Raw genomic sequence first — 11,430 nt, forward strand, 5'->3', positions numbered from 1 at the left:
ATTGTAGCAGCCACTTTTTGTTCCACTCCTGTAGCTTGGTGATGTCTTCTGGTAGGAAATCCGCAGTCCATACCATACCATCAACATCACTTACAATTCTTACATATTTATACTCTTCTTTACCCATCAACTCCAGTTTTTATGTATGTCTTAAGATCTCATAAACATAAATCTCACAGTCTCCCCTTATACCCATAGTTACTCTTATTTTCCTATATATTCCTCTTTTTTTTATAATATGCTTCAAAACATCATTAATATTAGTCATAATTAGTAGATTTGACAGTAACTACTCCATGAATTTGTGAACCCTAAGTGTATTCATGTTTACTGTCCTATAGCACACACACACACACACACACACACACACACACTCTAAAAAAACATCTATGCTAACACTTCAAACCACTAATCTCATGCACACACACAAAAACAACAACAACAACAACTAAATAAATAAATAAATAAATAAACTAACACTTCTCTAACCACCAATCTTATGCCTCAAAACTAACACTGCATCCTCTAACAAACACTAACACTATTCTAACCACTAAATATTCTGCCTCTAAAAACCCTCAAGGACAATATAAACTCCCAACTCACACATTACATCACAGCAGTCAATCAAACACCCTTGCTGAACTTTCCATCCCTTCTCTCTTTAACCCGGGATCCTTAGCAAGACAAAAGTAGGGAGGGAGGGAGAGAGAGGAGGCAGGAAGGAAGGGAGAGAGAGGAGGGTGAGAGGAGGGGAGGGTGAGAGGAGGGAAGGGAAGGGAGAGAGAGAAGGGGCAGACAAACAGGAAGAAAAGAAGGAAGAGAGGGGAAGGGTAGGAAGGAGAAAGAGAAAGTAAAAGGAGGTTAGTAAAGAGAGGAGGAGGAGGAGGAGGAGGAGGAGCAAAGTGGAGAATAACAAGAGGAAGTTAGGAAGCGAGAGAATGAGGATAGCAAGAGGAGGAAGAGGAGGAGGAGCATAAGAGTAAGAAGTAAGAACATTAAGAGTAAGAGGAAGAGGAAGAGGAGAAAGAGAACAAGGGAGAGGAGGAGAAAGAGGAACAACAAGAGGAAGAGGAAGAGGAGGAGAAAGAGGGACAACAAGAGGAAGAGGAAGAGGAGGAGGAGGAGGAAGAGGGTAGCAAGTAAGAATACAAACAAGAGTAAAAGAGGAAGAGAGGAGGAGGAGGAGGAAGAGGAGAGGAGGTAAAAAGAAGAATAAGAGGAGGAATAAGATAAGGAAGAAGAACAAGAGGATAGGAAATAAGAGGAAAACAAGAGAAAGAGAATAGGAAAGAGGAAACACAACAAGAGGAAGAGAATAGGAAAGAGGAAACACAACAAGAGGAGGAGGAGGACGAGGAAGAGGAAGAGTATAGGAGATAAAAACAACAAGAGGAAGAGGAGAAAAAAGAACAAGAGGGTAGGAAACAAGAGGAAAACAAGAGGAAGAGAATGAAAAAAGAGGCAACACAACAACAAAACAAGATTAATAGGATGAAAAAGAACAAGAGGGTAGGAAACAAGAGGAAAACAAGAGGAAGAGAATGAAAAAAGAGGCAACACAACAACAAAAGTAAGAGAGGTTAGCAAGAGGAGGAGGAGGAGGAGGAGGCGGCCGAGAACCAGGTCAAAAGTCTTAATTAAAAAAGGGCGTCAGTTTGCATCAGCTTCATCTGGCGAAGGAGACGTCAACTCGGGCACAAGTTTGAGTCATTTTAAGGAAACTCTGCGCCAGGGAAAGCTTTGTAGAGTTAAAAAACTTTCCCGTGCCAAAGTTGATAATTCTGCAAGTTGATTGCCGGAGTCTTCCAATAGCAAGAGTTTCAAGATAGTTTGAATTATTTCCCCCATGGCAGCCAGGCAGGGACCGAGGTTGTTTGGTGGAGAGAGGGAGAGGGAGAGGGAGAGAAAGGGAGAGGGGGAGAGAGAGGGAGAGACAATGAAAGAAGGGAGATGGAAAGGAATGATGAGTGAAAGATAGGGAGAAAAAGAAAGAAGGATGGAGGGATAGATGCAGGGAGAGAGAGAGAGAGAGAGAGAGAGAGAGAGAGAGAGAGAATGAATGAATGAATGAATGAATGAATGAATGAAAAAAGTTAAAATAGAGAGAGAAAGAAAAGATAGCAATGAAAAAAGGAAGAATGACGAGAGAGAGAGAGAGAGAGAGAGAGAGAGAGAGAGAGAGAGAGAGAGAATGAATGAAAAAAGTTAAAAGAGAAAGAGAAAGAAAAGATAGCAATGAAAAAAGAAAGAAATGAAAAAATGACACGAGAGAGAGAGAGAGAGAGAGAGAGAGAGAGAGAGAGAGAGAGAGAGAGAGAGATGAACATCGACAAAACAGGAACAAAGAAGACAGGAAAATAATACAAAGAAGGAGGGAGAAAGGGAAGGAAAGGAAGGGAACAGAAGAGAGGGAGACAAAGAGGAAAGGAAAAGAATGGGAAAGTAAAGTAAAAGAAAGAATTGGTTCCATATAACATTTTCATCAATGTCAAACTCATCTTATTTCTTTACCCTTTCAATGTTACTTTTCTTTTTATATCTTACTACACAAATTTACCAAGGCATTATAGCAGAAAGCTCATTGTAGTTGATGAGTATATAGCTTACTAATTCTATATCCATTACATTAAGTCTTTAGAAGGTCTTATAGAAGGAAAATAATAGGAGTTTCAATTATGTACTAGGTTTATATTCATCTTCTTTCTCCTTCTTCTTTTTCCTTCTTCTTCCTCTTCTTCTTCTTCTTTCTCCTTTTTCTTCTTTTTCTTCTTCTTCTTCTTCCTCACCTGCTTATTCATTCATCTCTACTACATTGCTACCGTTTTAAATATTTCTGTTGTTTATGGTTTTGTTTACATCTATTACTATTACACCCATCATCTTCTTCTTCTTCTTCTTCTTCTTCTTCTTCTTCTTTAATCTCCTTCCTCACCCATTCATTCATCTATTACTTTGCTACTCATCTATATATTTGTTTTTTATGCTTAATTTTATATCAGTTACTATTACACCCATCATCTTCACCATCATCATCATCTTCATCACCATCATCATTGTGGAATAGAATAGTGACCCTTGATGCTGAATTTGTTGTATCACACTTCTCTAACTACAAAAGTTGGGCGCCAGGGAAGTTCGGGAGAGAGAGAGAGAGAGAGAGAGAGAGAGAGAGAGAGAGAGAGAGAGAGAGAGGAATAAAGATAGAAAGAAATGATGAATTAAAAGAGAAAATGAAAAACGAAGAGGGATATACAGAGAGAGAGAGAGAGAGAGAGAGAGAGAGAGAGAGAGAGAGAGAGAGAGAGAGAGAGAGAGAAAGTTGGTTAATTTTTCAAGTTAGTTCAGTTACTTTTGTGTGTGAGAGAGAGAGAGAGAGAGAGAGAGAGAGAGAGAGAGAGAGAGAGAGAACAAATGAGCAGGCAAGCAAGAGAGTGAGAAAGTTGGTTAATTTTTCAAGTTAGTTCAGTTACTTTTGTGTGTGTGTGAGAGAGAGAGAGAGAGAGAGAGAGAGAGAGAGAGATGAGCAAGTAAGCAAGAGAGTGAGAAAGTTGGCTAATTTTTCAAGTTAGTTCAGTTACTTTTGTGAGAGAGAGAGAGAGAGAGAGAGAGAGAGAGAGAGAGAGAGAGAGAGAGAGAGAGAGAGAGAGACTTGACCCAAATAAACTAATCTAGCCTACCCTAACCTTACCTAACCTTACATAACCATACTTTACCTTACCTAACCTTACCCTACCTTAATGGTTTTTCTCCTAGCTTTACCTAACCTAATCTACCTTAGTCTAACCTACTTTACCCTTATCTACCCTACCCTACCTTACCTCACCTTACCTTAACCTACCCTAACCTAATGCTGTCCCCTTACCTTATCTTAAACTACCCTACTCTACCTTACCTTACCTTACCTTACCCTAACCTAATGCTGTCCCCTTACCTTATCTTAAACTATCCTACCCTACTCTACCTTACCTTACCTTACCTTACCTTACCTTAACCTACCCTAACCTAATGTTGTCCCCTTACCTTATCTTAAACTACCCTACCCTACTCTACCTTACCTTACCCTACCTTACCTTACCTTACCCTAACCTAATGTTGTCCCCTTACCTTATCTTAAACTACCCTACCCTACTCTACCTTACCTTACCCTACCTTACCTTACCTTACCCTAACCTAATGCTGTCCCCTTACCTTATCTTAAACTACCCTACCCTACCCTACCTTACCTTACCTTTCCTTTCCTTACCTTACCTTATCTTACCTTACCCTAACCTAACCTAATGCTGTCCCCTTACCTTATCTTGAAATACCCTACTCTATCCTAGCTTTCCTTACCTTACCTTACCTTACCTTACCTTACCTTACCTTACCTTACCATAACTTACCCTACCCTAACCTAATGCTGTCCCCTTACCTTATCTTAAACTACCCTACTCTACCTTACCTTTCCTTTCCCTTCCTTACCTTACCTTACCTTACTCTAGCCTACCCTAACCTTACCTAACCTAGCTTGCCCTAACCTTACCTTACCTAATGTACCCCACCCTTCCCTTGCCTTACTCTACCTTACCTTTCCTACTCTACCCTAACTCAACTTACCTACCTAATATAGTCTAACTTACAGTACCCTACCATGACCTAACCTTACCCACCCTTGGCTACGCTTTTCTTTTATCTTTTACGGGAGCGGCGAGTAGCGGGCTTTTTTTTTTGGTACCCTAGCCTACCTTACCTTACCCTACCTTACCCTAACCTAACCTACCTCTCGTCCCAGCAGGCTACCAATGAACTGACGAATGATGGTGTCGCCTTACCTTAAAATACTCTACCATACTCTATCTTACCCTAACCTACCCTAACCTACCTCTCGTCCCCACAGGCTGCCGGAGAGCTGGGCATCGCCGTGTGCAATGTGCCCGGCTATGGTGTGGAGGAAGTCGCCGACACCACAATGTGCTTAATCCTGAACCTGTACCGCCGCACTTACTGGCTGGCCAACATGGTGCGGGAGGGGAAGAAGTTCACAGGTCCCGAGCAGGTGTGGGAGGTGATGATGATGATGAGTTTGTGAAGTGCAGTGATTTTGGGCCCTTAGTTCTGTACGCTTGTGTCCTGTCAACCTCATTTCTCTGGGTTTTTGGGGCCTTCTGTTTTGTATAATCTTGGCCTGTCAACTTAATTTCTCTGGGTTTTTGGGGCCTTCTGTTTTGTATAATCTTGGCCTGTCAACTTAATTTCTCTGGGTTTATTTGGGCCCTCAGTTCTGTATGCTCTTCTTCTGTCTACTTCATTTCTCTGTTTTTTTTCTTGGTTCTCATTTTGTCTTCTCCTGTTCACCTCATATCAGTCTCTCATTTTCTCTTGTCCTATCCATTTAATTTCATCTTCTTTGGTTTTGGGATTTTCGAGGTCTTTTTTTAACTTTTCATGTAATCTTTTTCATTTATTTTCTTTGTAATGTGTATATTATAATGTACATGTGCATGTGTCACAACATCAGGCCGTGCCGCGCGACAGGATGTTTGATAATACGTAGGTGCTAGGTTGTGTTTAGGGCGTGCTCCTTGCCATGGGAACAGTGCTGAATCGATAAGCCTTGGCATCGGATTAATCCTTCACTCTGGGGTGACGGAATAATCAAATGCCAAGGCTTGTCGATTCAGCACCGTCCCCTAGGCAAGGAGCACGCCCTAAGCACGACCTAGCACCTACACATTATTAAACATCTGTGGCGCAGCACTGCCATGATGCTGTGACACATAAAGTCACACATTCACATGTACATCATAATATACACATTACATCTTTTTCTTCCTTTTTTTCCTGCTTCATAACTTTGTGTAACCTTTTGTTGCTTATTTTCTTTTCTTGTTAGTTTTTTCTTTTCTCTTTGTCTGTTTTGAATATATTTTTTGTCTCCTTAACTTGCCTTTTTTTATTTTTTTCTCCTCTATCCCTTCCCTCTCTCCTCCCTGACCTGTTTCTTCATTCAGCTATAACTTTGCTTCTGTTATAAATATTTCTGTTGTTTACGCTTAACTCACTTTGTGTTATGTTTTTTTTCCCTCTATTTCTCTTTTCCTCTCCCTCTCCTCCCATCTTCTCTCCTTCCTCACTCATTCATTGATTCATACTTTTGCTTCTGTTGTTAATATATATTTTATCTCTGCTTAACATGCCTTATGATATTTATTTTTCCTCTCTCCCTCTCCTCCTCCTCTCTCCTCCCTCACTCTTTCATATATTCCTCTATACCTTTGCTACTGTTGTGAATATATATTTTATCTTGCTTTACTTGCCTTCATTATTTTTGTATTGTTTTGTCTCCCTGCTTACCCTCTCCCCTCCTGCCTCCCAAATACTTATATGATGTTATATATATATACATATACCCAAGGCTTTTGGCACATAAATCACTGTCCACTTCATAAACAAAAGTGGTTTTACATGTACGGAATCAGTATTTATTTATTTTTTTGTTCGTGTGTCTCTCTCTTGTTACCTCTTATCCTGTCCTCTCCTTTCCCCCTCCTCTCCCTCCTCCTCGTTTATTTTCGTCTCCCTTTATTTCTTGCATGGGTTATTTGGTTCATTTTTAGCTACTGCTAGTACGTCATTCTGTCATGCTGTAGTTTAGAGTTCGTCGTCTATATACAGTTAAGTCTCAAGTCTCTTTATAGTCTTGTAGAAACTCTCGTAATATCTCTTTTTTCCTATCTTTTATTTAATCCGTCTATGGAGAGAATTATGCAGCACTTTCATTTTTAGTTCTTCTGTGGTCCATGTTTTTAATTGTTTCGGGATCCCACACAATCACTTCCCAAGTCCATGGAGAAGATCAACCTGATTCTCATGGGTAGTTTTCCAGTTCACGGTTCAAGGGTAGGCAGTGGCTGAGTGGTTAGTGTGCTGGGCTCACATTCATGGCGCAATGGACAACGTCGGTTTGAATCCCCTCGCTACCACCTGGGATTATCATTACTATCATTATGCAACAATAGAAGAGCAGTTGGTTAAGCAAGAAATGAGATATCAGAGCATAAATAGATCAAATTGGGTAGGCGGTGGCTGAGTGGTTAGTGTGCTGGGCTCACATTCACGGCGCCATGGACAACATCGGTTCGAATCCCCACACTACCACCTGGGATTTTTCATTCACCGCCGAGTGGCCTTAGACTACCCACATGCTGTCCAGAAGACCACCCGTCAACCTGGACTCGAGAAGAAACCGTCCAGTGAATCAAGAATGAGTTCGGGGGGCAGCATGAGCCAAGCATAACTGGCGCCACTATAAAAAATTTGCCTGCGCCACGACGGGCTGGAGCCGACCATCTGGGCCCTGAAGAAGCCTACCAGCGCTATAGGCGGAAAAAAAAAAAAAAAAAAACCTAACTATCTATCTATCTGTCTATCTAACTATCACTAGGACCACAAAACTACCCATGAAGACCAGGTTAATTTTCTCCGTGGACTTGGAAGACAGTCGTAGTGGTATCCCAAAATGATTTAAAATATGGACCCGTGTTGTCTATTTCCATTTCTTTAGTTTTTAGCGGTAGTGTTTCATGTTAAGTTTTCCTCTAGTTTAGTTTGTCATGCACTCCTCCGTCTGTCATGTAGCTGTAGCTGTAGTGTTGTTTAGTGTTGCTGTGTTCTTCCTTCCTGTGTTGTGTCTTGTCTCATCTTAAATCCCTAAATTCCACCTGATAAACTCCTGAACACTCTTACCGACACCTGAAACACTCCTGGATCCTCCTTTAAACATTCCTGAACACTGCGGGATTTTCTTGGATTCCCTTAATGCTCCTGGACACTCCTTAACCTTCCTGGATCCTATAAACACTCCTGACCACTTCCTGGAACCTCTCAAACATTTCTTAACATTCTGAAACACTTCCAAACTCTTCTAAACACACAACACACACACACACACACACACACCACAACACAACACAACACAACACAACACAACACAACACAACACACATGCTCATGAAATACGCTCACACACACACACACACACACACACACACACACACACACACACACACCACAACACAACACAACACAACACAACACAACACACATGCTCATGAAATACGCTCACACACACACACACATATGAAAATATTAACCACCACAAAACCTCAACTCCTTCCACTGCTACTACTACTACTACTACTACTACTACTACTACTACTACTACTGTCACCACCACCACCACCACTACCCTTTCCACCCCTCCCTATCCACACCCCTTCGACACCACCTCCTCCTCCTCCTCCCTCTTCACTGCCGGCCCTCCCCCTCCTTCCCCCCTTTCACCGCCCATTCTCTTACTCTTGTGCCGCCGCAGGTCCGAGAAGCAGCCCAGGGGTGCGCACGGATACGAGACGACACGCTGGGCATTGTGGGTCTGGGTGAGTGCCTCGTCAAGTGTTGGTAGGAGTATTATGATAGAAATAATGTATACATGTTATGCTCCACCGGTAAAGGTAACATGGTAGAGTTGGCAGGAATTAACCCGGTAGCAGCGGGGATCATGTTTCTTAATGGTCCCTCTAAGCGAGAATAATGAGAAAAAATCATCACTCACACAAACCATTTCATAATATATATCAAAGCATTTGTGATCAGTTTATGTATCATCTATTTTTGGGGGTTTATATCATGGCACAAATTTGGCTCGTCGCTGCTACACGGTAAAGCCACAAATTTGGCCCGTCACTGCTACACGGTAAAGCCACAAATTTGGCCCGTCACTGCTACACGGTAAAGCCACAAATTTGGCCCGTCACTGCTACACGGTAAAGCCACAAATTTGGCTCGTCGCTGCTACATGGTAATGCCACAAATTTGGCCCGTCGCTGCTACACGGTAAAGCCACAAATTTGGCCCGTCGCTGCTACTGGGTTAAGCAATGAATTAAGTATGTGATAGTAAAAATATATACGGCACGATAGAATTAAATAAGAGTGGGTAAATAAAATCACTAGCACAGTTACCTACCATGTGTAGCCTGTATGGCCTTTTGTAGCCTTCTTATATCCTTGTGTAGTATAAATATTGCCCAAAAGAAAGCTAAAAAAAAAAAGAAATAGAAGCGCACACAAATACTAATAAACACAAGAAGCATAAATATTACCTAAAAGAAACAAAAGTAAAACAAAATAGTGACGTAGTGAATTTCCACCCAAATCATAAACAAAACAACAACAAAAGTCACACAAGGAGCATAAACAAACATCTAAACTCACTGTTGCCAATCTCACCTCATTAATGCCCCTTCAACAGGTCGCATTGGGTCTGCTGTGGCATTGAGGGCCAAGGCTTTCGGGTTCAACGTAACCTTCTATGACCCCTACCTCTCGGACGGCATCGAGAAGAGCCTCGGCATCACCAGAGTGTACACGCTGCAGGTACGTGGCAGGGAGGATAACTGGCACCCTGCACCCCCCTGCCTTTTAACTCTACTCCCCTACCCTGTTGTTGTCTGAATCAAGAATTTTTTTTATAATTTCAGCACAAAATCAGCCAGTGAATGGTATCCAAGAAGATTGATGTGACCTGACCTGACCTCTTGTGCTTTATTGTTTCAGGACCTTTTGTACAGAAGTGACTGTGTGTCATTACACTGTTCCCTCAACGAGCACAACAACCACCTCATTAACGACTTCACCATCAAACAGGTGAGACATTCGGCCCCCAGTAGGGAAAAGCAGCGTGGGTTTGTACATTTCAGCGCTATTTTCATGGTGATTCCAAAGTCTTATTTGCATCATATATATGTCTTTAAAGTGTCGCTAAGAGTTGCCCTTCCCTACAGATGCGCCCCGGAGCCTTCCTGGTGAACACTGCGCGAGGGGCCCTGGTGGACGAGAATGCCCTGGCCACAGCACTGAAGGAGGGACGCATCCGGGCGGCGGCTCTGGACGTGCACGAGAACGAGCCATACAATCCCTTCCAAGGTGAGGGTCAAAGAGGTGAGAAAGACTTGAGGTGTTGGGGAGGATGCGAGTGCGAGGGGAGGAACAGCATGGCAAGGATGAGTAGTAACTTTCTCTTTCTCCTCCAGTTTTATCTTTTAACAGGAATGGATGCAGGCTTTTTTGTTTTCCTTTCTTTCCCCGTTAGCCGCCTCCTTTTCGGTATTTTTTTGTGGCTAAAGGAGAGAGTTAGAGAGAGGAATGAAAAGTCTAATAAGTAAGTGAAATAACGTATAGCATGGCATACTAACTCTAATTAACATAAGGGACAAGAGCTACATGGTTGCACTCTTTCACACATCACATATTACCAACACAAAATGCAACCCTACCTTTTAGAAGCCTAACTAACACCACTAAGACTGATACCAACCACTAACAAGCACCACTACCTAACTACCACTACTACTACCACCTCTGCAACTTGCTAATATGCCACTAATACCAACCACACAGCACCACTAACCTCACTAACTTACTAACACCTCCAACCTCTAACACTGATACCAACCACTAGCTAGCACCACTAACTACCACTACTACCACCTCTGCAACTTGCTAATATACCACTAATACCAACCACACAGCACCACTAACCTCACTAACTTGCTAACACCTCCAACCACTAACACCACTAGCTAATACCACTAACTAAATAACAACCACTACTTCCACCTCTGCAACTCACTAATACACCACTAATACCAACCACACAGCACCACTAATCTCACTAACTTAGTAACACCTCCAACCACTATCTAGCACCACTAACTAACTAACAACCACTACTACCACCTCTGCAACTCACTAATACACCACTAATACCAACCACACAGCACCACTAACCTCACTAACTTACTAACACCTCCAGCCGCTAACACCAATACCAACCACTAGCTAGCACCACTAACTAACTAACAACCACTAACACCAACTTCACACCACTAACACCTCTAAGCAACCATTACCACCAGTACCAACCACAAGCTATTTAACTAACTAATTAACCGCCACTAACCATTCCTTAAGTAGCCTAACACCACTAACACTGACACCAAGGACAAACTAACTCACTAACCAACACTACAACCACCAATCCTAACCAGCACATCCGTTCCTCATCCACCAGGGCCCTTGAAGGATGCACCCAACCTCATCTGCACACCTCACGCCGCTTACTACTCCGACGCGTCCAGCAACGAGCTGCGCGAGATGGCCGCCAGTGAGATCCGCCGCGCCATCATCGGACGCATCCCCGACGCCCTGCGGAACTGCGTCAACAAGGAGTACTTCATGAGCAACTACAGCGAGGGCGGAGTCAACGGCACGGCACCCTACTACGTCCCCGTCCACTCCACCACACACGACTCCCTCCCCTCCGGCCCGCCCCCGACAAGCCACGTAGGCCCCGGCATCCCCCCACCTCCGCACATGCCCCCCAGTG

The 11,430-nt window shown here is 42.9% G+C and overlaps 1 protein-coding gene across 10 annotated transcripts in view; it reads left to right on the forward strand.

The window, feature by feature from the left end:
- The window catches only part of LOC126982330 (C-terminal-binding protein-like), a 72,330-nt gene that overhangs the window by 57,500 nt on the left and 3,400 nt on the right, over positions 1–11,430 (forward strand). For 7 of the 10 annotated variants that reach the window (XM_050834326.1, XM_050834333.1, XM_050834324.1 and 4 more), the window contains exons 6-11: positions 4,880–5,047; positions 8,357–8,420; positions 9,295–9,419; positions 9,600–9,689; positions 9,827–9,983; positions 11,116–11,430. The exon at positions 11,116–11,430 is cut by the window's right edge and continues 115 nt beyond it. In XM_050834326.1, the coding sequence (XP_050690283.1) occupies positions 4,880–5,047; positions 8,357–8,420; positions 9,295–9,419; positions 9,600–9,689; positions 9,827–9,983; positions 11,116–11,430 (919 nt within the window). The remainder of the gene's footprint in view (positions 1–4,879; positions 5,048–8,356; positions 8,421–9,294; positions 9,420–9,599; positions 9,690–9,826; positions 9,984–11,115) is intronic. The other 3 variants (XM_050834327.1, XM_050834329.1, XM_050834330.1) reach the window with 3 other exon arrangements.

This window comes from Eriocheir sinensis, chromosome 50 (genome assembly GCF_024679095.1).
Source record: "Eriocheir sinensis breed Jianghai 21 chromosome 50, ASM2467909v1, whole genome shotgun sequence".
NCBI classification, from domain to species: domain Eukaryota; kingdom Metazoa; phylum Arthropoda; class Malacostraca; order Decapoda; family Varunidae; genus Eriocheir; species Eriocheir sinensis.